At 40.8% G+C, this 27,115-nt stretch overlaps 1 protein-coding gene across 4 annotated transcripts in view; it reads left to right on the forward strand.

The window, feature by feature from the left end:
* The window catches only part of PCLO (piccolo presynaptic cytomatrix protein), a 402,552-nt gene that overhangs the window by 12,687 nt on the left and 362,750 nt on the right, over positions 1 to 27,115 (forward strand). For 3 of the 4 annotated variants that reach the window (XM_027790555.2, XM_055809070.1, XM_027790559.2), the window contains exons 2-3: positions 13,323 to 14,574; positions 24,900 to 26,297. In XM_027790555.2, coding sequence (XP_027646356.2) covers positions 13,519 to 14,574; positions 24,900 to 26,297 — 2,454 coding nt within the window. In that variant the 5' untranslated portion in view covers positions 13,323 to 13,518. Of the gene's footprint in view, positions 1 to 6,932; positions 7,302 to 13,322; positions 14,575 to 24,899; positions 26,298 to 27,115 lie in introns of those variants that run through there. The other variant, XM_055809071.1, reaches the window with a different exon arrangement.

The raw sequence follows: 27,115 nt of genomic DNA on the forward strand, positions 1-27,115 counted from the left end.
GGGTGACACAGCACTGAAAGAGGCTGCCCAGAGAGTCTGGTGAGTCTCCTCTGGAGATATCCAAAACCTGCCTGGACATGACTGTACAACCTGCTGTTTTTGAACTTGCTTTAGCAGGGGGTTGGACTAGATGATTTCCAGAGGTCTCTTCCAACCCCAACCATTTTGTGATCTTGTGATTCTAAGATTGTGTTTGGACTACTTTAATTCTACCACAGAGCCAGTTGGTAGCTCAGGCCAGAAAACCTAGTTAATGTGTATTTAACATGGTCTACAACGCATCACTAGCACATGGAAAGTAACGGGCAGCACCCACTGGAACTGTGTGTTCTGCATCCCTATTTATCATTCTACATCTGAACTCCTAAGGACGGACTCAGGTGCTTAGCTTTAAACTCTTATCCTCCAGAATGGTGGCCTTGGCCAATATTTAGTTATATATGATACTTACAGTAAGGCAAGTTTAACTCGAGAATCCTATTTTAAGTAATATCCATGAATACAAGTGAACTGTTTTTGATAGTCCTAATGAACCTTAATATCCACTTCCCTCTCCCCATCCCCCCCAAGGATTATAGGGAAAAAAACCTGACTGTGTTTAAAATGAAAGCCTGTGCTTTGTGGTACAGACAGGACGTGGACATGTAATCTAAATACATGCTTCACTAACGAGGCTTTCCTCTGTTTAGGCTATGAAGTTTTCAGTTTAAGTCCTCCTGTGTTCTGGGCATGAAAGAGACAACTGCTAGAGGAATCAAAACTTTCAACACTTACCTTACTAGTAACAATCCTAATAGAAAGATCCTGAGACTCTCACTGTTAGGCTTACAGATGCAAACCCAACAGAATAAACTGAAGTTACTTTATTCTAGTGTGACCTATCACAATTTCATGTCAGTGATAGCTGAAATTTTTCCCTGGGATCTTCCTAACTGACTGCTTTTGCTTTTGAATTGTAATAATACAAGTTATGACTGTTTCACCATACAGGGAAATAACAATTGACCTCTTTGTGATGATGTCCATACTGCTATTAGTTGTACTTAACTGAACTGTTGCAGGTGGATAAACTCAAATTAGAAGAAATAACTGGAGAATGACAGAGCAAAACTACATATTAACGTTGCTGCAGGTGATTTAGGATACAGACTTTGAGACTGAGGGTTTTTTTTGCCCCATTCTTCAGTTTAAGATGCAAATCACTGTGTATTAGAAGCACTGATTGCAAATAAAATAAGATTTTTAACGTTGTGACTAATCTATGCTGTGGGAGTCTATATTGTGAGCATATCAGCATTGCTGTGCTGTCAGCAGTTGGCAGGCCTTCTTGTTTTGTTTAAGCAAGCAAATCTGGTTGTGAGATTGCTAGGATAATTTAGACAGGTGCCTATGAACTGGCTATTCAGTGGGATGAAGTACATGTACTAATCCTGTTTTGATTGGACTGATGATAATGCGGCTAAAATATCTGCAGTGGCTGTTCAAAAGCAATTTGTTTAATAATAAATAGGATACTGGAACATTAATGGTATTGTATTACAACGCATGGTATTCCCACAACCCAGACATTCAGGAACTCTGGAATACTGTCAATAATTCTGCCCAGGGTGTTTTCTCTTACCTGGGAGTTTTTATGCTATAGTCAGTTTTGTTTTGTTTTTCCTTAAGTATATGGTTTTTCCAGGATCTTTGGAACAGGGTAACTTGCTATTTTAATGGTTTCTCAACCTGCATGTCCAAAGTGATGGTATAGAAAATCCTGTGTAGACAGAGAAGAGTAATATGTATTTGAATAGAAGAGTAATATGTATTTCTATAGAAAAGCAATGTACAGTGCTTTGCAAGGTACCTTTTTATCATCCTTTGCTGGTTTGTTTTGGTGACCAGTAAGTCAGATGAGACTGGAGTCATTATGATCTCAAAGAATGTTAGCTGTGCAGTCCTTAGCCAAACTTTGGTTGGCATGTAGATAAGAGCAGTTTTGATACAGAATTAGTACTTGCGAGAGAAGAAGACTTACTGTGTTTTTGTTTTAGAGCATACAGCCATTTAGTGCAGACTGTGTATACATTTGTTTCCACTCCTGGTTAAGTATTTTATATAGCCTGTACCAGCGAGCTGCCTAGTACACTTGCGCACCAGTGGCACATACAGGTGCACATACAAACGTGTAGTTTAAAGCATCATGTACTTTTAGCTTATGCACTTACATAGCTATAACATACCATATTTGAAATGATTACTTCCTAGGTGTTGCACCATATTTTTCCAGAAAACAGATTCATATTCTTTTGTTTCATCCTTTAAAAACTTAATCAGGTTTTTGTATTGGATGAATTCCATCCAGTATATTGATTGAACCTGATTTTGGTGTGTCCTCCCTGTTTAATCTCTGGTGCAGTGTGCTCACTTGCATTCTGAGATGGTGCGTAGGAGAGGACAGCAAGTATAGTTGTGCAACTGACTGCACTATGGTGTTTTGTATTTCCCTTTTTATATATTTAAATATATGAAATTTATTGTTTTAACTGTCTGGGAAAAGCTATCATTCAAAGGCATTGCTCATTCTATACAGCAGATGGACTGAACTGTTGGATGCATCTTAGGAATGTCTCCTAAACTCAAAGTACCCTCCACAGTGTCTGTCTCTGAAATGGGGTAGGTAAACTTGATAGTGGCACAGTAACATTTAGCTAGGTATTTGTGCAAGTTAGAATATGAAATAATTAATGTCTAAAGTGTTATAAATCTGTTTATGCAAATTCTAGCTCCCCTTTAACTTCACTTTCCTTTGTGGTACCAATCAGTACAGCCTCTGTTAATCATTGATGATTAACACACCTTCATCCTCCTTCACCTTTATCTGGGCATAATGCCTGGCATATTATTAAGATATAAGACTTTTCCCTCCCCTCCCATTTCGCCAGCTCATGCCAAGGTGTTACTGACCTCTTATTCCTTTCTTCTGATGATCTTAGGATTACTTCTCCAAATTCTATGCACTAAATGGCTTTCTCCCCCCCCGCTTTAAAATGTACAAAGTACATCTATACTAAGTAACCTACTGACCAGAAGATTGGATGTCTTCAGTGTTGTTAATCAGTAAATTAACATCAAGAACTCATTTTAGTGCTGAAGGTACACACTTAACTGAGATTCACTTGCCCTAGATCAGATTCAGCACTGGCAAAAGATGAACCAGCATCCTCGTGCTGCTTCTACACTCAGCTCTAACTTGGACTGGCTCCTTTGGAGATCTGATGCATCTACTTTGCATACCAAATGGGTCAGGCCCAGATGAAAGTACTGCATTACTGGTATAGCACAGTCCTCAGACTGAATGAAGTTACACCACTTCAGATATACTGTGCCTTTGTTTTGCAGGGATAATAATACCACACATGGACTTAATGTTGTAAATTATAAATGTCTGTGGATTGAGTTGATCTATTTTTGAATCAAACAGATACAATGAAAGTTCTACAAAACCTCAAGCCCTCAAAGGGTAGTTGGATTTGCCTCTGTTCATGATTATTTTTATATTACCTAGTATCTAAGGGAAGGCAACTTGCTTCTGTATCTCTGCCTCTAAATTTATACAGAGTTCTAATTTGCATGCACTTTTAAAAAGACTGTTTTATCTCTGAAGGATTTTAATCATATTTCTTAGTGCTAGTGATTAAGAAAATATTTTTTTTTTTAGTAAGAGTGTTTAGCCTGACACCACTAAGCTGTTTCTTGCAAGTTAGATATTATGACTTTTCAGAAAAAGGCTGATGCATTTGGTAACTCTTCTTTCCTTGCTACAACAGAATTATATGCCTCGATAGTTTGTGAGTTCCATCAGTAACATCAAAATGAGAAAGTTGGTGTCACTTTTGGACAGACTGTGAAGTATATAGGGAGAAAGATGTGGAAATGATGTGATCTAGGGAAAACAGGCCTGCAGCCGGACTTCTGGGACAGGTAACTATTGATTTAATGCTTTTTCATAAGAAAAGGCAAATGTCACAGAACTCTGAAAATAGCCAGTTGCCATAAAAATCCCTAGGATACTTGAAATCATAATAATTTTAAGGTGACACCCTTGGCTCCAGTGAAGCAAACAGTGAACTTCCTACCAAAGGTAATTTCTCCTCCTGTGACTCCCATTTGGGCTCAGCTTACTTCCTTAGGCATTATGTCTCTTTCCTCCTATATTCATCTCAGGACATGTTAACAGTGAAATAGAAACAGTGTATGTAGTTTTGATCAGCAAGCACTACCAAAGCTGCTATTTCCCCAGTTTAAATTGTTTTGTTGAGTGAATTTAATGTGTTTTGATCTCACTTGTTTTGTCTGCATCTATATCTGACATGTGCCATCTCTTTTTAAAAGTAAGATGACTTCCAGGTCTAGTCAAAAGCTCTAGTCACTCGGCTTTGAATAAAGAAACATAGGGGAGTTGTACAGAAAAATTTCATTTGGACAGTTTCTACGCAGCTAAAGGACAAGAATACCACCCTCCACAGAATATTTAAGTACATGTGTATATTTAAGTGCATATGAATGCTTACATTGGTATGTATCACAAAAGAAAATGCTTTCACTGATTACATCCCTCTTTCCCCATCTTTGTTGTGCATTTGCCTCCTTTCATGCAGCAGCACTTTGCACATCTATTCATACCTAAGTACATTATGTTCACTAGTGCTAAATGAATAGGGATGTGTATTTGCCTCCCCCTAAACCCCTTAGCTGAAAATTGTATCTTTTCTTCACATGCCAAGTAAATCCACCTTTGTTCAAGTGTGACTGTGTTGTGTGTCACCTCTTCCACAGGCTTCTCTGATGTCTTTACATGAAACATCATGTGAATACACATCCACTTACACTCACGTAGTGCTACTCCATTTAAAGGATCTTTCCTCCGTGCTTTATGATGTTCTCTGCTGAGCTTTTCTTTTGATGTGTAACTTAAAGTCACTTGAAAGAAAAGCAGGAGGCCCCCAACTGCTACTAGTTTCATCATTTATTGTGAACCAGCACTGGACAAAATATCTCTGATTGTTACAATAACACAGTATTATAAATATTTGGATGGCACCCTTGTGTAGGTCATTTTGGGGGCTGATCTGCATACAGCTGTGTCTGGAGAAAAATAGCAATGGTGCTACAGAAGGAGACAAGCAAGAGCACCAAATGCTGTCACATCCCTGTAGCTAAAACAACTGGTATTTGTGAAGACCTAGTTGTTTAACAGACCATTGGAATATTCAAAATAGAGCCATGATTTAGTAAGATCTCTATGAATGATTTGGGAAAAAAATGGCTGCTGATCAATGAGGCAGGAAGACTAGTGGCAAAGACCATAGAAATGCTGAGAATACTTAGTGGCCCTTTGCCACAGCTTTTATGTGTAACGTTTGTACTCTGGTCTCAGGTCCCTGAGCTGAGCATCAGAGTATGTGGGAGTAAAGCATGACCTGTATTAGAGTAAGACAGATTTAGAGAGCACTTAAAACCAGTTGGACATCCAGCAGCTCATGGCACTAGATGGGGTGGATGAAAGGATGCTGAGGGAGCTGGCTGATGCTGTTGCAAAGTCACTCTTGTCATTTTCAAAAGGTCATTGGGAAAGTTCCCTGATGACCAGAGAAAGGCAAGCACTGCACCTGTCTTCAAGAAAGGGGATCCACAAGAGAACTACAAGGCAGATAGGCTAACATGGCTAGTACCTTTCCTGGGAATGTTACAGAACAAATCCTCCCTTGAAGCCACATCCAAGCAGATGAAGGGCAGGAAGGTTACTGGAAACAGCACGTGTTAGTGCCAGGCAAATCACACTCCATTGGGCTTTCAGCATAATCAACTGTAACATCCTTATAGCCAAATTAGTGAGACCTGTACTGTGCGTGAAAAATAGACGGAACTATCAGGCTCAGGTGGGTTGCGGTTAGTTGTTTCAAGTCCAGCTGGTGGCATGTTACTAGCTGTACCTTTCTGACTAATAATATTCAATGTCTCTGATAAAGATGCGAGCAAAGGCATGGAATACACCCTCGGCAAGTCTGCAGAGGATGCCAGCTTGAACAGTAGATTCTCTGGAAGGCAGGGCTGCTGCTTGCAGGGCCCCTGGTGTGCAGGAGGGTGGGCTGGCAGGAACCTGGTGGAGTTGAGCAAAGGCAAGTGCAGAGAGCCCTGTACCTGGGAAGGAGTAACTCCACACACCAGGGCAGGCTGGCCCCAAGGCAGCTCTGGTGGCTGAGGTGGTGACTGCGCTTCAGCAGGATGCTGCGTGATGAGGAATACCAGCAGCAGGCTGGCCTGGGCTACCTCAAGCATAGCCAGCTCGCGAAAGGCAGCGATTCTTCTCCATATATTCAGCAGCGGCGAGCCTGCCTTAGGGGTCCTGTGGCCAGTCGTGGGGCCCACCAGTCCTGGAACCACACTGGCATACTGGAGCCAGTCATCGTGAGGGCGGTCAGATCCCGGCACAGGTGCCCAGAGAGGCTGGGAAATCTCCACCCGCAGAGACAGTGAAGACTCAGCCGCCAACGGCCCCGAGCACCCTGCCCCCGCTGGCTCTGCTGGGGGGGGGGGGGGGGCTGTCACTCGGTGGGTGCCCTCGCGACACACCTTCCAGCCCCCCCTTACTCCCGTTCCGGGCGAGCCGGTCTCCGTCTTATTCCGGCTGCCTGCGAGCACAGCGTGCCGTGCCGTGCCGTGCCGAGGGCCCGAGAGCGGGCGGCGCCAGCAGCACCCCCTGGGCGGTGGCCACCCCGCTCCCGCCCGGCGCCGCGCGGCGCCTTTAAAGGCCGGGGCGCGGGGCGGGGCGGTGGCGCGCGGGTGGGGGGCGCCCGGAGCATGCGCGTTGCGGCGCGGCGGGGAGCGGCGCGGGGGGCGGCCGGCGGCGCCGCACTCGGCCAGCAACCGCGGCGGCAGGCAGCAAGCGCGGCCCCGGCGGCGGCCGCGGAGCCCTGAGCGCCCGCTGGGGAGCGGCGCTGCGCGCCGGCCAGCCGCGCCCCCGCCCGGTGTGCCCCCGAGAGCGGCGGCGGCGAGCGGGGAGCGGCGGCGGCCATGGGCAACGAGGCGAGCCTGGAGGGAGGCGAGGGGCTGGGCGCCTTCCCCGAAGGGGCGGCGGCGGCCGGGGATGGCGGCGGCTCCGCGGCCCCCTTGCAGCGCCTGGTCCCGGCTGGGGTGGAGGCAGACCTGAGCCAGCTGAGCGAGGAGGAGAGGAGGCAGATCGCCGCTGTCATGTCAAGGGCGCAGGGGCTGCCCAGAGGGAACCTCGCCGGCGCGGAGCCGCCTCCCATGCAAAGGCATGCACGGAAAATCTCCCTTCTCCCGCTCCTCCCTTCCCCCTTCTCCGTCTCCTTGCGGTGGGGCGGGGGGCGAGGCGCAGTACGAGCATCGGGAGCGGGCGTTGCATTTTGCTGGCTGAGGGAGGGAAGGGGGCGGCTGCACGAGTGGGGGCACCGGGACGGAGCCGGCACTCACCGGCGGTCCCCGCTCCGGTGGTTTCTAATAATAACGACGGTCCTCGGTGCCGGTGGGCTGCGCCCTCTCCCCTTCCCTCGCTTTCGCACCGAGCCGGAGCACGGGCAGTTTCTGTGCCGAGGAAGGGGGAAGATTTGCAGGCAACGTTTGGGTTTTCTGTATGTGTGCGTGTGTTTTACGGGGCTGGAGTGCCCCACAGCTCAGACAGTAGCCAGGGAAGCTCTCCCCGGGGCTGATGGGGTCTTTAAGCTTCTCTTTCTGGAGAGAGAGAGATTCTTGTTGAATCTTTCAGAGTTTTGGGGCATAATGTATTTGCTAGCCGTTACTCTGCCAATTCTTAGCCTTTACAACTACCATTTGGCTTAATTAAATATTCATGCATTGAGGAGGGCTCTTTCAGTCTATCTCCCCCCATTCTCCCCCCCATCAATTTTCTTCTCAATTTTTTTCTTCTTTCCTTTTGTATTGAAAGGGGAAAGAGGCAAAATAAATTGATTGCCACGGGTTTCGGTTTTCCGGAGGGTGATGGCTTTACCTCCTTGCGCATCTGCTAAGGCTAGGGTGATTTCCTCCCCTCCCGTTGCCCTGCCCCTTGGTAAATGCCCTGCCCGACGTGCAACAAGCCCGTTCCTCCGCGCCCGGTGCCGGCCCTGCCCCTGTCCGTGGTGCTGAACCGCCGCCGTGCCCTGCCCGCCGCCCGGGGCCGGCGGCTCCGTTGCTCTCTCTCGTCTCCGGGGCCGGGTGTGTTTGTCTTGAAGGAGGATGCTGAAAGGAGCCTCCTCGACCGACTGCTCAGCATGGCTCTTGTGTATTGATCTCGCCCTAGATAAATGCATATTGAGTTTATATAATATCAGGTTTATATAAGTGAATTCTGGAAGAAGAGAAGCGAGGAGGGTGGGACCAGATTCATCCTTGGGCAAACTACTGAAGTCATTGGGATTATACCCAAGATGATGGTCTCCATTTTTTTTTTAAACTGGAAATCCAATCTGCCAATATTGCCTTGCATAATTATTAAGCAGGAATTAACACTGTATGTAAAATATAATTTTCCATTCAGTTCAGGGCTCTACACAGCTTCTATAGATGTTAATGGAAAAAGAAAAGATATTGGTTAGTTCTGTGAAACTAAACTCAAAATTCCCTTTTGTATAACAGTCTATGAGCAAAGACACAAAGACTTTGAAAGTTTATTGTTTCATGCTAATGTTCCAGTAAAAAGTAAGATAAATATCCTTCTAGGATTTTAGACGAGGCTAAACTCATTGCAGTGTGAATATTTCTGCATTTATAAATGGCTGCTTTCCTACAAACATGATACCAGAAACTAGTTTGATCTTGTTAGCATACCATACTTTCACTCTCCATTTGAACTAAAGGCACTCTGTATTTTTGAATTACAGCCTTTTAACTTTTAGTCAAAATTGACATTTTAAGATTCAGTGCAATACTCTATCAACTAGCTTCTCTTGTGGGGTTGGAACAGTTTCTATCGTAGCATCTTTGTGCCTGTCACCCCAATAATGAGGTTACTACTTACCTCTGCACTTATTTTGTGGCTTTACTTTCTCTCTTTGCTATTGAAATCTACCAAGAATGATGGAAATAATTATTAAGAACATGATCCAAACCCTGGGAGTAAGAATTTTCTAAGGACTAAGGATCAGCCTCTTTCAGACTTCAATTTAAGTAAAGAACTAGCCTGCTGAGACTCAGATTCCTCAGCTTCAATCTTTTCTTTTTTAGTTTAGGTGTGGCTAAAGAACTCAGATGTAGAAAATACCTCTTAACTGATGTTCTACAACTGTTGTTCTCAACAGCGCTTTTTTTTTTTCTTTTTCTTTTTTTCTTAGTGTGGTTATGCCGCTCCAAATGTTAAGTGACTGAAGTAGTGACCAAAAGAGGAATTCTGGCTTCCAGCTTATATAGCCTTGCATTATGACAGTGTTTCCTATTGCATTGCCTGTTAGTTTTTTTCATGTCGTTAACTGGATTTTTCCATTGTAACATGAGCTGTTATCCAGTCTTACCCATGAGGCTAATAATTATGTCTTATTCAAAATGCATTCATACCCCTCCCAAAGTAGTCCAAGTCTTAAAGTGTACAAATTTCTCATGATTGATGATCTCCTGAAGTACCAATTTTTGCAACTACAGACTTTTTAATAGTAAGTACCAGGAAACATAGTTGCACCTCTACCACCATAAAACACATGCTGTAGCTTCTAGGACTTCTATAGTCTTTGAGCTTTTAAGTCTTCAAAAATGCAATAGATAAATAGATGCAATTAATAATTATGCATTTTAATATAAGCACTTAGACCTAGAGCACCTGAAGTGAACTGCCTAAATCAAATGTAACTTTTGATTTATTTATTTTTTTTTCTTTGACTGGAATCTAGAGAATAAAACGTTCACAGTTTGGGATGCTTAGCACCTATGGAAATCATTCTATTCTACTTTAACTACCTGTTTTCAGATAACTCCTGGTTAGGAAGTGTAGCTGAAATGCACACAGTTGATCTGTAAGCAAGTTCCAGTCATTCTAGCTTCACTGAATGACTTTGTAACTGTCACTGTCCACTTGCTGAGGAATTGTTAATTGTTCCACATCATCTGAAAGTATTATGTGACCAAAATGAATATATGAACTGTCTAATGTGGCTGGGTGTTTTGGTTGGTTGGTTTGTGGGGTTTTTTTTGGGGGTTTTTTTTTTTTTTTGGGTGGGGGTGTGTGAGTTCATTAAGTTGTTCACAACAGACATAAACAGAAAGAAATTTTCTGCATTTTGAGAGGAAATGTAAGAAGTCTTATCAAGTGTTACACTTCTAAAGTATGTTTATGATGTATTTTCCAGAAGAAATACGTACTTTTCTTAATCCCATCACTCTTAAAACAAATTAAAATAATTAGCCACTAGAGGTATGCGTAAGTTTATACATACCTTGTCCATAGATCTGAAAAGATCTAACTATCTTGGAGTTGTGTAGTTATTGCACTTCTTTTTAAAACTGTTTTTACTGATGAATAGAAAAAAATCCCATGCCTTTTTAAACACTTTTTTAATAGATATGACATTCAAGAACTAGACTAATAGTCTTTTTGTTAAATCTTCTTTTGACTCCAAAGTAAGCTTTGATTTGGCTGTAATATTCATGTAAATGAATAAAGATGAGCTCTGTGAATCGGGGCCAAAGTGAGGAGAAAGATAGCAGCACAAAGAAAAGAATTAGGTGAGGGAGGATTAAATGATTTTGCTTGTTGAGTCTGGATTGAAGATTTTAAAACAGTGGTGGGGTTTTCATGATTCAAAAGGTTCAAAAATAAGAAAATTCTTCTCAAATAAAGGCAAGATTTTTTTATTTTTTTTTTTAGGATTTCTGATTCTACAGTTTATTTAAGATTATTTAAAATTGTTCAATATCAATTCATAGCTGGCTGCAAAATAGTTATAGAAAAGAAAGCTTCAGCCTCCAGCTACCTAAAAATAAATGGAGCAGGTCCTGGCTTTTGACAAAGGTAACATTTCTAAAGGAGCTTATCTTTTCAAGGTGTTTTCTTCCACTAGTTAACCACGCTCTGGCTCCGTTAGAAACATTGTTATGTATAAAGGCATGACAAGTCAGTTCTTCAGAATACACCAGCAGCCTTGCAGAATTACCTAGGTTTATTTCCTAGATTCATGGGTTTTAATCTCATTTCAAGTCTTGACATCTGATTAGGTGGAAATTTAAGGTGTGCATTATTTTGATAAAAATGGAAGCTGGAGGAGAGCTGTGTTCCAATAGGGATCCACAGTTACTTATTGTTCATGGCCAAGTTCAATCTCTAAAAAAACTTTTAGGTTTGGGTTGGTTTTTTTCTTCTTCTTCCACCTTCACACTATAAGTTTGGACATGGTACCCTTTTTTCTGACCTGAATTTTAATAGTACCATTGATCCTTTTCTTTTTTCCCCTTGTCACTCTTGGCATTGCTGAATGAAGCTTTCCAACATTTTGAACACTTTCAACATTGAATGCTGGACATGCACTAGAGTGCTCCAACAGGCTACTTGAAATTATTTCACTTAGTAAGCAGTATCACTTCAGACAAGCCTAGAGTGCTTATCTAAATACAAGAAACAGAACTGCAGGTAGACCTACCTGCTTGCTAAAGACAGTATAAAATCATTCCTTTAACAAGCAAAAATGCCAGCTATTTGAAGGAATTGGATTATCATTGGGCTTTTCTGAATTACCTGCTTTATGAATAATGAGTTAATGTTCGCTAATGCCAGTGGAAACACACCTGTAATTTTTACAAGCATAATTTTATAAGAATGGGGAAGGGTAAATGGAGTTTTGGAAGGCTGGAAATAGTTTGTCCTTAATGAGCATTTCATATGGAAATTTTTAATTAAAAAAATAATAATCAGATATGAGATTGTGAGAAAATCCCATGTCGTGAGAATTATGAGCACAGAAATGGCTACCACTTAGCTCTGTCCTTTTATATTGCTATTGCTAAGCATGTAATGGAAACTCTAAATACTGATCAGAAATAGTAAACCAGAATAGTAACCCCATGGTAACATTAACAGGGTGGAATACATTTTTCCATGTGCCTGCTATATGTAATTCTGCAGATTTCTGATAAAAATCTTAAACAGAATTTTGCGAATTTTTATTTAGTTAGTTAAGGAATACAGTTACATGTAATGAGTAGTTGTTTATTTTGGTCATGAATGCTCAAGAAATGTCATGTCTGGAAAACCAAGATCACCGTTAACTGGATCTCTCAAAGAGAAATCAGAAAATTTTATATTTGCAACACTGTTGTGAGGCTGAAGAGAACACCATATCTTCCAGCAAAAGCACAGTGATAGCACTGAATAGAATATTTTACTACATCCTTTAGCAATAGCATTGAATACAATATTATTTCCTTGAGCTGCTGCTAAGTATAACAACAAGCAGAATCCCATGCCATGTAAGAAGACGTGATCCTGATTTTGGTTCCTACATTCTTATTTCTATTTTCTTCTATATGAAAACACAGCAAAATGTTATTGTTAGAGAACTGGGAAAAATCCCTATGTAATGAGACATTTTCTTTTTATTGGTGGGCAATGTGAATTGTTGGGGTGATGTTTGAGAGGAAGTTCTATAGTAGTTCTATCTAAAAAGGAAAAAACCCACCAAGCTTCAGGAGTAATTCTGTGAACTGGCAACTGTTTTATCTGAAAATTCTGATTTGTGAGTGGATGGGTGGCAAAATAGATACCTGAAAAAGAAGCATATACTCCTTAACGTACCTGGATTTTTAGGAGTTTAAATCCCTGCTGCATATTGAATTGTAAATATATCCAAATTTTGTACAAGTAGCCAAAATACAAGTACATAAACATTGTGTATTGTGCAGTGTTAGTCTTGTACGACTGTGCTTTGATTGGCTAATTTTCTGACACCTCTGTTTCTTTTAGTCTTCTCTGTCTCCCTGTGTTTGTATCCCAAGGGATAGAGTGGAGAGTTAGTCATTTGGATTTAGGTAAAATAGCAAGTTGTAGCTTTCTGAGGAGAAATTGTCTGGTTAAACATTGTTTTCATATTAAATTAGTTTCTAAATAATAGATCAGTCTGTGAATGAATACTTGTATAAGCTTTTAAAGAACAATAATTTTTACTTAAATACTTTTTGTATGCACCTTATGTTGTAAGCCTTGGTCTTGCAAGCACTTAAGCACCTGAGAAACTTCACAGTGTTACCAGAGCACTTCCAGGGTCACTGATATGTCTGATTTGATCACATTTCTCTAGTGCTTTTCATTATTTTAATTTTATCACATTTTCTGTCTGCAGACATCCTGAGCTTGATACAAGTCACCATCCCAGGCATCCAGGTAAGCCTCCAGATCCGGGACCACCAAGTTTAAGTAAGAGCAGAACAGTGGATGCGCTGAAGACAGAACAACGGGCACCTGGACGGAGCCCTTCTTCTATTAGTCTAAGGGAATCAAAGTCCAGGACAGATTTTAAAGAAGACCAGAAGCCAAGTATGATGCCCAGTTTTCTCTCGGAAGCCAATCCGTTGAGTGCAGTTACTTCGGTTGTGAACAAATTCAACCCTTTTGATTTGATATCAGATTCAGATGCAGCCAACGAAGAAGCCAGTAGGAAACAAAAAGTTACCCAGAAAGAGCAAGGGAAACCTGAGGACCAGAGGGGCCTGGCAAAACATCCAGCTCAACAGCAGTCTCCAAAGCCAGCTGCTCAACCACAAGGACCTGCCAGACCTACCCCCCAGCAAACTGAGTCTTCCAAACCAGTGCCTCAGCAGCAGCCTGGGGAACCAAAACAAGTTCAGAAACCAGGCCCCGGTCACCCAGCGGACTCTAAGCCAGAACAAGCGAAACCACCACCCCAGCTGCGAGGACCACAAAAATCTCAGCCCCAACCATCAGAACCAGTGAAGCCTGTTCAACAACAAACTTCTGCAAAACCTTCATCGGGCCCAACAAAACCATTGCCACAGCAACCAGACAACACTAGAACATCATCCCAAGTGCCACCTCCCACAAAACCATCGTTGCAGCAGCCAGGACCTGTAAAACAACCATCTCAACAGTCGGTACGGCAAGGAGGTCCTGTAAAGCCATCTTCCCAGCAAACGGGGCCTCCAAGACAGCCGCCTCAGCAACCTGGACCTGAAAAGCCATCTGCTCAGCAGACAGGACCTGCAAAACAACCATCACAGCCTGGACCTGGGAAGCCACCTCCACAGCCAACAGGGCATGGAAAACAAGTGCCACCACAGGCAGGGCCTACAAAACCATCCTCTCAGACTGCAGGGGCCACAAAGCCCCCGGCACAGCCCCCAGGACTTACAAAACCACCAGGCCAGCCACCGGGGCCCGAAAAACCGTCGCAGCAAAAGCAAGCTGGTGCAGCCCAGCCCGCCGAGCCCACCCCCAAGAAAACCTTCTGTCCTCTCTGCACAACCACAGAACTGCTGCTACACACTCCAGAAAAGGCCAATTACAACACGTGCACCCAGTGTCACACCGTCGTCTGCAGCCTCTGCGGGTTCAACCCTAATCCTCATCTGACAGAGGTGAGTCATTTTGAAACTAACCTTCCCTACTGGAGTGCAAAATTAAGGTTACCTTCATTCTGCTGAAACGTCTGGTGTGTTATAGGGTATCGTCACGATCACTGAAGGCCTTAACAAGTTCGGTGAAAAAAGATAACGCTTTTCAGGAGTTGTGGTTTGTTAAAAATATAATTATATTTATATTATACATATACAAATTTATTTATATTATTACTAATGAGTAAAAGGGGTGAAATTGTGGAAAAAAAAGGGTAATGGCTCTCTACAGTGCTCAGAATGGTGTTCCCATTTCTTCATATAAGAAGAGGAGGATCCCTAATGTGACTGACTTGCTGTTTTACTTGATTTTAAGCACTTGCTAGCTATGTTTATAATCTGACCACAATAGTCACGTGCTAATATGTTTATAAATAAATAAAATTTGCTGCTGTAAGAGCTAACTAAGCAAAAAAAGATGGAAATTACTCTTTTTAGCCCCGGTGTGTTTTCTGGAAAAGGATGTGGGGTGGATTTGCTTTGTAGCTGTGTCAGTGTTCAATAGCTGAAGGCCTGAGTCATGAATTCTGGCTTGGTGATACTCAGGTTATTTCATTCTTGTGGGGGCGCTAAGGAAGAGATTTCTGTGGACTATTTCTAACCTTGATCACCATTCTTGCTGTATTTGTATAGCATAGAAATGGTATAGAATGTTATATTAGAACTTCAAATCAACTTACTTAACCTGATGTTTGCAGTAGCTTGATTTATGTGCTTATACATACCCTTTACTTGCTCTGTGTGGGAGCAAGGCTTCATATGAATGTCTGATCCATTCTTATTGCTTGAACAGCTTCTTATACATCCCGATATGCTAGTTTTACATTTGTACATTAGTTTGGAATCGTTTTCAGTACCAACACTTTTATAAATTTATAGGAAGTCAAGCATAGCAGACCTGACACCAAAGACTGACTAGTGATAAATAGCCAGAAGGAGTGTTTGGGATGCTTGGTTTTGTCTTGTTTTGGTATTAGTTTAGCTGATCAGAGATGCTGATAGGAGGAAGTACAGAGTACTACTATATTTTGAACCTGACAAATAACATCCCTACATTTTAAATTGAGTCAAAGAATTGCTGAGGCTAGAAGGCTGCTCTGGAGATCATGTAGTCCAACCCTCTGCTCAAAGCGAGGTCACCTAAAGCAGGTTGCTCATAGGCAGTTTTGAATGTCTCCAAGGGTGGAGACTTCACAGCCTCTCCGGGCAACCTGTTTGTCAGTACCACAATGATTTAAGAACATTCCTAGCAGTTAAGTTTCTTTCCAAGGCACATGTTTATTAGTTGGTACCTGGTAACAAACAGCAGGTTTTTTGCATCCAGGAATATATTATTTATTGATTTTTGGTTGTTAAAATTGTAAATTTAAACCTGGAAGACTAATTGGAGTAACCACTGTATCATTTAGAAGTGTACTCACTTGACTGAGTTTAGGGAAATTCAGAATTGAGATAGTTGGCACTAATGCTTGGACTGGAAAAAAGTGACTTGAACAGCCATGTGCAGAAATTTCAGAACACCTGCAGCTAACCAGGTGCTCAAAGTTTATATTATCAGGGCCTATATGAGGAAAGATCATAAAGCATGTCATTCTGGACAGGGTAAAAAAAGATGTTTCTGTGTAACGGACAAGAAACATGATAGATCAGTGTTAAAGAGGAACTTTTGTAAGAAACCTTTATGTTCAAGTTCTGACAGAATGTTTTTAGACCAGAATTTCTTACATTTATTTGTGAATGCTGATTTGTAGATTTCTGTAGTGTGCTCCTGGAGTCTCTTGCAGCTCCTAGTCTTCCTTTTAAAACTTCAGATTTCCCATGGGAACGGTCAATAACTTTGGTATGTTCAAATGAAATGGATTTTGAGAGAGTTTATGTAAGAAGATCTCAAAGTATTTCGAAATTCTGTGAATAAAGACTAGTTTTTGGAGTGGGTACTCTAGAAGTGTGAAATTCAGAACTTTAAGACAATAAATACAGCTGCATTTAAGACTGATTACATACATATGTAAAAGCAGATTTGAATTTCATATTATACATTGAAATAAACACAGGATATGCATTTATTTCATGCTGAAATCATTTCAGTAAATGAAGGTATTGGACATCTAATTTATTCTGCTATTAGTTCCAAGCTCCTGACGCCCACTCAGACTTTTCTCATTTGCTCAGCTTTGCACCACCAGCTGTCTTGCTGAAACTTCATTGTGGGTGTCCTGCTCCAGTCTGCAGTGAAGTACGATGAAAATCACATCTGACTTTTATTACAGAACAGTTGGAGCAAAGTAATAGAACCTGCTCTGGCACATACAAAAATTTAACTTATTTCAGCTGCAAAGGTTCCCACTTGAGTTACCCTGAAATTTCCCTTTCCTTTCAATCTTTAGATTATTAGCAAAAGTTCCTGATTCCTCCTTTACAATAGTTCATACGCTTCTTCCTGTCTAGCATGAAAACAATGTTTTGTGTCTTAGCTGCCAGTTTTCTTGATTATGGTGCAAGTTTTTTCTTTTGGCTTCTCTTATTTGAAGCTCTCCTAAAGTCTTATTAAAGACCAAAAGACTTTCTCTTACCCATGTACTTACTGACTAGATCTTCACCTGTTATTGCTATACTTTGACCTTTTCTGATGTTCTTTTTGCTAAGGTTCATTGTTCTGTAATTCTGTGTTGTGCCTTTCCCATGCCATTTATAGCCACTGTTTTTATTGCTCATGTTAAAACACATTACCGTTTGGAAAGCAATAATTTCAAATTGGATGTGAGGAGAGCAAAAGGCATTTATTTAGAAAAGTATTTATATTACTTACGTTCTTTAACATTTTCCCCTGTACAGCTGCTTGAACTATGTTCTTAAGATACTCTTCTTACAAGTTTCTTACAGGATAGTTCAGTCTTCGTAACTAAAAGAGTGAATTTCTTTTCCAATACAGATCTTTCTAAATTTCTATATTCTGTATTTCTAGCCGATTCTGGAAAGAATATAGCAGGCTTTACAAACTGCCTCAGGAAGTAGATTGCATGTGTTGTAAAACCATTATAAAAAGAGCTGACTTTAAAATTTTTTATTCATTCTTTTCATTTAAACCTCTATTTAAAATGCAGTAGTACATCCGCTCCGTGATTTAACTCACTGGAGAGAACTGTGTAACTAGGAGCAGGCAGTGATACCTGTGTTGCCACAAGGTCCGACCCCTTGAACTATTTCTCTGAACCATGTGACATTGTGGTCCCGCTGGGGAAAAGGGATGGTTGGTATCTTGGTTTTGTACAGCAGGCTAGGGAGAAAACACACCATACGTAATGTGCTCGGTAACATATGTCTCTCTAATCTGTCTAGGTATTCACACTCCACACATCACCATGGCACATGACTGCCTAGCAACAGTTGCATAAAGTGAGGGAAAAATTATATAAACAGGTTTGATGACTGGTACTCTATTCCCTTTTCCTTTCACAAACACATACCTCAGAACCTTGTAGCAGGTGTGTATTTATTTTATTACTCAAGTGATTTATTTTACTCATTTAAAAAAAAATATTATTTTGCCAAAACTGCTCCCATGAGGCATTAGCAACAGAAACCAGCCCTCCCCCCCTCCCCCCAGCCCATTCAGCCTTCTAGAACATTTGAAAGATGAGTAGGCTTTCTGAAAACGAATGAAGACATCTGAGGGACTATCTCTTCTGTTAAACACTTATGTGTAGTTTTGGTAAAGCTAGGCAAAAAGCATGGACTAGTATAGTTAAATCTAAATGATAGTCCAGATGCTCAATAGCTGGAGTAAATTTTCATCCCCTGTGTACTAGTTATTGGAAGGTACAGACAACACAGGCTGAGCAAAGGTTTAAGGTGTAATAATACATTGTGACATTCTTTATGATGGGCATCTGTAAAGTTGATGATCAAGTGCAGTGTTAAAGCTGTTAATATTGGAAACTTGGCTGTTCGTGAGCTGTACTTCATTAGCCCACCCTTGATGAGTATGTGCACATATGAGAATGCCTGTCTTCTAGGTAGTATTTAGAAGAGATTATTTTTCATGCATTTTATCTGCGTTAGTCCATATTTTATCCACTGTTTCAGTATGCTTTTGAGAGACCATTTAAAATTAATCTTGGAGTCAGGTATTATTTTACTTAGATACTTGCTGAAAATTGCACATTCAAATAATGTGAAGCAGTGTATATTGCTGTAGGATTTGTTCACTTGCCAAAAGCTATTCTGGATGGAGGCAAAGTGAGTTCTGAAAACTGTTGTACTGGTTCTGGTTTTTGAAACAAGATGGCTGTATCAAAGTTGACTTAATCCTAATGGAAAGAAGAGGAGAAAAAAAAAAAAAAAGAGAAAAAAGGTCAAGCCTCCCAAAATGGAGCATATAATTTCAGATCAAGTAGAAAATTTTAGCGGATTTATACCTTTATTTTTCAATTCAACAGGAAAAATTGTTTTTAACCCAATCTAAAAATATTTTCTTGTTTTTTTGTTGTTGTTGGAATTTGTTATTTTTGTGGGCTAGAAATTTTCCTTATCAGTTGCTCTACGTACTACAGCCTTGATTTTTTGCTCTTTCTTTCTGCTTCCATTTTTGTGTACAATCATATCACAATCTTTGTTGATCTAGGAGGACCAAGATTTGTTTCAAATATTCATAATGATTTCTGCTATTTGTATTTGTTTTTATTAATTTCCTGCATCTCTAGGTATGCTAAACAGTAGCAAATACTTGGGCATGACGTATTTTCAGTAACTAAAGCAGTCAGAAATGCATTAGTTGTCTTCAGTTATCATTATTATTAGTTTGTAACGGGAAAGGAATATATAATTATTTAAAATACCGTTAATATAAGGAAGATACCTGGATTCACCACAAAAATTATAGTCAAGTTTTGCTTATACTTACAATATTATTAATAGAAATAACTCTATTAAATCTTTTTTGATTACAGGACAGTAAAGGAAGGTATTGATTTAATTGCAATATTCCCTGTGGTTTACAGTCTAGACCCTGCTGTGTTATTGGTAATGTGTAAGAACCAGAATGCAACATGGACTGGAAATGACATAAACAAAAATAAAACTGCTGTCCCTGTGGATAGTGACATGCCACAAAGACTAAGCTTTTTTATACTAGGAAAAATAACTTTGAAACTGTACTTGCTATGTAAGCTCAGAATTGGGATATCAGGTGTTATGTAAGTAATGCAAAACAAAGTAGAAAAAAATTAAGGACCTGATTCTGACCATAAGTTGCAAAGAAATGAGTTAAGCAAAAAAAACCAAACAACAAAACCCAAAGCTTTTTTTAACTTTTTCAAAGTAGTCATTTAAGTATCAACTCTTAACTGTGCCGAACTAAAGCTAGAAGTGTTCTGTAAAAGAGGGTGGGGTTTGGTCTGGGTTCAAATTGATCAGAAAGCATATTTAAACAAGCCTTGTTTAGTCGTCTTTTAAAAATGATCAAAGGCTGAAATATTTGAGTGTGAAATACTTGGTTTGGTACAAAGAGTACGTGGGGTGTCCTAGTGTTACTAACACTGCAATTTGTATGGAAATGGAGAGTATTCACAATTTTTGTGATGAAATGAAGTTAATATAGTTCCTTTAGTTCTGCCCCTGGCTAGAACTGCCACACAGGCATTTGGGAAAATTGTGAAGATCCTCAAACACAAGGGTTATGGAAGTATAGAACATTGTTTCTCTCTGTGGAATGTTCTTAAACACACTCCCACAGTTTTTCTTTCTCTGAGGAAGACTATGTGCCTACATTTCTGCTTTACATTTAGGATTAGATGTATTAATAGTATTAATGCCCTATGCAATTTTTTTTCTTTTACAAAAGGGGCAGAACATGGAAAGATGCAAAGACCTATGAATGGCGAATTGTTTCTCAATATTTTAATTGGGCAATAGTCTACAATATGTTGGAGTGTTTTCTCATTAACCCAGAAAACTGTCCTGTCCAGTTTTTAACCCAAGTAAATAATAAATTAATCTGCATAGCTAAAGATGTCAACTGCAGTGAGCCATCTGCGCCAGTATTGCTGTTGCCCAGCAACTGTAATTTACTACTATGTTAGGCCATGTGATGTGGAGATGCTGTTTGCTGGGTAATCACTGGGCAGGAAGCATGGCCCTGCCCTGCTCTGACCAGACAGCATAATCTGTTTTCAAATCCCGGTGATATTCATTGGGATGCACTCTGTGCAGCACAGATGAACTGTGTTAACCTTTTCTTTGCTGCTCTCTTGATTTGCAGTTATGTTTTTTTGGTAATCATTCACGTATTTCTAGTATATTAAATCTAGATGCAGTTAATGAAAGCAATTAGCATTTGTTGCAGTGATGCAGCATGAAGTGCACTGAGCTGTGTTTAAAAGTCTCTTTCCCTGTGCTGTGCAAGCTTTAAAGCAGGCTTGGCTGTAAAAATTAACTTTTTGTTACACCTAAATGGTGTTCAAGGGAAAAAAAAGTCAAAAGATTATGTTTGCTATTTTGCTTTATGATTCCAGTTATATAAGCTATGAAAGAATAGTTCCCCAAACTGTCATAGTTCATATGCAAACTATAGGTATGTGTAATAGTAATTTAAGCAGAGTAGTGGAATGTTTTAAGGTTGTGATAACTGCATAACACAATTAGTCCAGTAATGTTTTCAGTAGTTTTAAAATAGCTAAGTAACCTTTTAAAATAGTAATTTAGAATGGCTATTTAAAAAGTTTGCTCAAACATTGGTTTAGCACCAAGTTACAGTGCTTGTAACTGGTGATGTGGTTTGTGGAGTGGGTACCAAGGGACCATGCTGCTGACTAGAACCTACCGTCATTTTTCTGTGCGTCTTGAGTCAGTGTTCCCTGATAAACTCCCTAGTTGCCTTTTACATCTGATATCTGAAAGGAAGGTAAATATTTTGTAGTGATGATCTATTTGCATCAAATGAGGATCAGTTGCATACTATGTATGATAGTGAAATGTTTGTTTCAGTGTAATTACTTTGAATAGCTGAGAACTTATTCATGGAAGGATGGCGTAGAAGTAAAACTTTGTCTCTAGTATTGCCCAGGCTTGTTTAGAAAACTTTTTCAGTTGTATGTTGACATACTAATGCAGTTTCTTTTGTGATAGTAGTTGTTCTTTTTTGTGCATTAGAGGATTTTCTGATCTAGTTCCTTGTCTCTTACAATATTATACCACCCTACGTGAAGCTGCATAACATCATGGGGTCAAGTGCTTCATTTTTCATGTTTCTCTGATCATCTTGGCAGAAATGTCTGCTAAGAGCCAAATCTGGAGTCCTCACTTCTCTCTGAAATTGTCAGGAACCAAATAAGCTGATATGTTTTCAGACTAGAAACTGATTTTATCAATAAAGCTTTGGGGCATCACTGAGCAATGTCAGCAAGGTCCATTTACATATCTGTGGCAATGTAAAGGCTCTATAAATCTTTGCATTTCTTTGGTGATGTAAAAGGATGTTAATATTTTATGCATATCTTAGAGTTCCTTTTTATAGCACCAAATTACTGGTCTAAATGAGAATGAGACCCGTTGCCTTAGTATGTGGCTCTGTTCTGCAAAAGGGCTGTTAAAAATGGCTTCTGAGAGCTGCATTCATATTGTGTGCCAGTAATTTTTGTATGAAATATGTTCAATCTGCAAGTCAAATTTCTTTCTCACGTACATCTGGAATCTTGGAGTCAAGCTGGATTCTCTTCCTCCCCTACATCATCTGCAGGAATAGAAATTGAGCACGCCAGTCGATGCACTTGCTCCCTGACAGTTTTCCTATTGCTTTTGTTGGTTTTGTGTAGTTAGAACAAATCTGAACATTTTTTGCAGAAAGGAATAGGCTCTGAATTGCCTTCGGTTGTGTAGGCTTTGTTTGTTATAAGGAGAACTGAAGTGTCTCTCATATTTGTTATTGAAATCAACTGTTAAGATTATGAATGCATAAAGGAAAGGCAAGCTGTGGAACATGGTACAATAATTTTCTTCAATATAATTCTCCATGGATGTTGTTACTAAAACACTGTGAATAAATTAATATGGGGCTCCCAACTTGTAGAGCCTTTATGAAGCTTTAAGATGTTATGATTGATGAATACATAAAATATATTTTATTGTTATGAGGGCCTATAGTTTCTACATCAGTGAGTTAGCAAGGTAGCACTTTCTGGTTTCAGTAGCTGAAATCTGAACAAAAAATGCTGCATGAAATCTGTCAGATTTACAGTCCTAATCATGGCACTTGACAGCATGGGTTTCAGGACACAGGAAATCACTTTCAGATTTCTTCTAGCAGTAAGAACCAGTCAGCCACCCTATCTACCAGTCTAAAAATAGACAGCTTGGGATCCGTGGCATCAAAGATCACTAATATCTAATAGCAGGTGTCAGAATTAAGATTTACTTATTGCAAGAAATTGTCCCTTGGATAGGGACTTGGAAGGGAAACTGATCACCAATCAAACAAAATGGGAGTTAAGCTAAATGTAATCTCTGCTCAGGTCCTCTGTGCAGCTGTGAATTTAATTCCTTTAATAATTCAAAGCAGATCTTAAACATGTGTTCCAGTTTTGTTTCAGTTGGTTTCGCTTTCTAACAGCCATTTGCTGTAGGGGTTGCAAGTAGATTGGAGAATTGTTTAAATAATCTAAAAAAAAAAAGCGCTAAAAGTGGAAGATGAAAGCAACATTATTATGAATGGTAACGATTACTGTGACCTTACATCTGGGGCTGAATTTGGGCATCTCTTTGTAAAGCTGTTTGTAATAGTTCATATTCCAGAGTGCGTATATACCATGCTTATCAGAATAATTGGAATAACTGTGTTTGAGAGCTGCATCCAACTGCTCTTTTTGAATTTTTGCTGCTGTTAAAATATGAGTCTGCCAAAGCATACCAGAACAGTGAATTCATCGCCTCAGTCCATGACATCAGAGTTCTTCCCTTCCAGGGAGCTCTGATATTATGCAGACAAAATCTTTCTTTGCAGGTGGTACCTCCAGATTCATCCCGTGACGTATGGTATAGAGATTTCAGGCCTGAGTGAGAAACAGGATCCAGAAATCTTCACCCTTAGGGGAAAAAGATCTGAGTCTTAGAACCTGTCCCCTCCTGGTCACCGTTTCCCTCTCGCAGTGGTGCGTGCAGTGCTGGCGCTCTGCCTTTCACACACAGACCAATGGAAGTAGAGCTACCAAGCTCTGCAGAGTTTAAGTGTCTGCTGTAGGCACATGGGACTCTGAATGGTGGTTTTGCTGCCTATAATGTTTCTGCTAGTAATGGAAAATGTGGAAAATGGCATGTGATTCTTCTTGACCTTGTGTTGCTTTAGCCTATTTGATCCTTCCTCAGACTGTGAGGCTTTACAAAAGGAAAGGTAGGGATGACCACTTAGGGTTGTTGAGTTTTTCTCTCTTCCTAGAAAATATTGTTTCCCTCTAATGTAATACTTCTTGGGAAGGAGAGAAAATATTTTGAAGTTGCGATGTACTAAAATTGATGAGAAACATGAGTAAATACATTTTTTGCCTTATTCCTTCTCCTAAGTAGTATACAGGCATACAGTAGTTACTTCTTTTCATAACAAAGGCATTTTGGAAAACCTAAGTATGGCTCTTTAAATACCATCATCAGGGCTTAGGCAAAGCTCCTCACTGATTCCAAGTGAAGACTTGCCCTCTAAAATTTGTAGTCAAGTGTAAGTCTGTGTAATATACGATGCCCCTTAACACACCTCCGTGCCGAATTCATTGGATACATGTATACTGCCAGTACTTGTGCTCTGTAATATGAACCATTACTAAAAACATAAGCTATACGAAGAGCTTGATAGATGTATGCTTAAAGGTAATTATGCATTTACTGTGTTTTAATTCTGATTATTGTTTTCTGTCAGCAGTGCTGATGTGTCAAACTATTTTAGCAGTATTTGTCCTTTTTCTCTATTCTGGCAAATCATTGCTGTAAATGAATCACTGCTGGGTCCTGTGAAATTTCTGTGCATTTTTTCATTCTGCTGGGTTTTTATCCTCCAATATTCAGCTGTGTGTAAACTGAATGTGAAGTTGTTAGAAGCATGGGCTCAGGAGTGTAGATAAGAATGAAAATAACAATTGGGCATGTTAGCCGCAAAACAATATTAGTGGTAATATTCCTCCCATTTTACACAGAAGTCTGTAATACTGCAACAAGCCATACACTAGAATAGCCTATTATGCTAATTTTATTAACCTTGTCTTATCTTAATTATAATCCTGTAAAATTATTTTCTTTCCCCCCTGCAGATTAATGAATGGCTGTGTTTAAACTGCCAGATGCAAAGAGCATTAGGTGGGGACTTAGCACCAGGTCCCGGTTCTGGGCCACAGCTGCCTCCACCCAAGCAGAAGACACCCATCCCACCTTCAACAGCTAAACCATCTTCCCAGCCTCAAAAGAAAGATGCTTCTCCAAAACCTGATCCTTCGCAGCTAGCAGAATTGAAAAAAAACCAGCCACAGAAAAAGCAACCATCCTTGCCTGGGTCTCCCTCTGTAAAATTGAAACAACCTAGCGCTGAGCCTGCTGAGATCTCCCAGCAAACAGATTTTGCTCCAAAGTCTGATCAGGCCAAGCCAGTGCAGGCTGAAGAGAAGCAACAACAACCCAGTGTACAGAAGCCTACGGCAGACACAGTGCCTACCTCTGCGGTGCCAGGGCCGGAACAGGATTTGGCAGGTCCCAGACCTCCACCGACTCAACAGAAAGCGACAGATTCCCCAAAGCCAGAGCTTGCCAAGCCGTCACAGGACACACATCCAGCTGGGGATAAACCAGATTCCAAACCGCTTCCACAAGTGTCTCAGCAGAAGTCAGATCCCAAGCTTGGGTCTCAGCCTGGTGCTAGACCAGATGCTAAAACTCAAAAGCCTGCCGAGCCAACACAAACAAAAGATGATCCTAAGAAGTTACAAACAAAACCGGCTCCAAAGCCTGATCCCAAGCCAGCTCCCAAGGGCCCACCAGCAGGGGCAGGTCCCAGGGCAGTGTCAGCACAGCTGGCCCCTCAGCCCCAGCCACCTCAGAAAACCCCTGAGCAATCGAGGCGCTTCAGCCTTAATCTGGGAGGCATCACTGATGCCCCTAAGCCTCAGCCTACAACACCGCAAGAAACAGTCACTGGGAAACTCTTTGGATTTGGAGCTTCTATCTTCAGCCAGGCCTCAAATTTAATTTCCACAGCAGGTCAGCCAGGCTCTCAAACATCAGCCCCCCCGCCATCTGGTCCTGCAGCGAAGCAGCCACTGCCTCCATCACAGCCTCTGGCCACCCAGGCAGCCCCTAAAGAGGCTGCTCAGGCTCAGCCTGTTCCAAAAGCTGCTCCTGGAAAGAAAGAAGCCAAGACTCTTATGACCGAAAAATCAGAACCGTCAAAAGAGGATGGTGTTTTCACAACTAAAGGATCTGATTTAGAAAAGAAACCTGGTTTGGCTAAAGATAGCAAGCCTCAGCCTGCTGAAGCAAAGAAACCTGCTGTGCTGTCGGAACCAGAAAAAGCCAGCCAGCCTAAAGTGTCTTGTCCCCTTTGTAAAACTGGACTAAATATTGGTTCTAAGGATCCCCCCAACTTCAATACCTGTACAGAGTGCAAGAATGTTGTGTGCAATCTCTGTGGATTTAACCCAATGCCACACATAGCTGAGGTAAGGCAGTGGAATCTGTAATTACTCTCTACTTCCTACCTGCAGGCTCCCTGTGCTGGGGAGACCAGTCTGTAGCTGATTTTTAGCTCTTGAATTGTCATCTGAGGGCTTTTAAAATTAAATGTGTCATATGAAACTTGGTCAGTAGTCAGAAAGTACTGATGAATTTTCTGCAGATTAAAGGAGGCTGGTGTAGCTGGTTGCTAGGTTTTTGAGGCATAGAGCAGATAGTTAATTATGGTTATGCACTCTTGAAATTGGTGCTACTATGATCCAGAAAACTACGGTACTTTCAGTCTACCATGAGGTAAAGTTCTTTTTCATATGCTTCAGTATCATATGTTAACGTGTGCTTATTTAATCACTGTCCCTGATTTAGTCAAGTATTGGATGAAGGAATGTGTTAATGTTTGGTTATTCCCCTTCCTTCCTATTTCCCTATTTATTCCTATTTATATCCCTAAATTTATCCCATTAATCTCATTCTGGCTCTGGAGTACTTGCACATGCTGATGTACTCACTAGGAAGGTTGAAGTTTGAGTCATACCTAAGTGGTGAAATATGTGATTTTTTGGTGTGAATAACATAAGGTTCACAAAGTCACTTTGTTAAGGAGTGTGAAAGTGCCTTTTCTGTGATTGCCCAAGAGAGATCTAGTAGGGCAAATTTATGTTTAAAAGAATTGAGCAACTTAATTTCAACAGTTTTGCACAGTTTTACCCTCCTTCCTTTCTTTCATGTAATTTTTTGGCAAGGGGATTGGAAACTTTATACTAGTTTAACAGAAAGGTGAGGTGGAGGCACATCTCACTTGCCC

The sequence above is a fragment of the Falco peregrinus genome, chromosome 6 (genome assembly GCF_023634155.1).
Source record: "Falco peregrinus isolate bFalPer1 chromosome 6, bFalPer1.pri, whole genome shotgun sequence".
Lineage (NCBI taxonomy): Eukaryota > Metazoa > Chordata > Aves > Falconiformes > Falconidae > Falco > Falco peregrinus.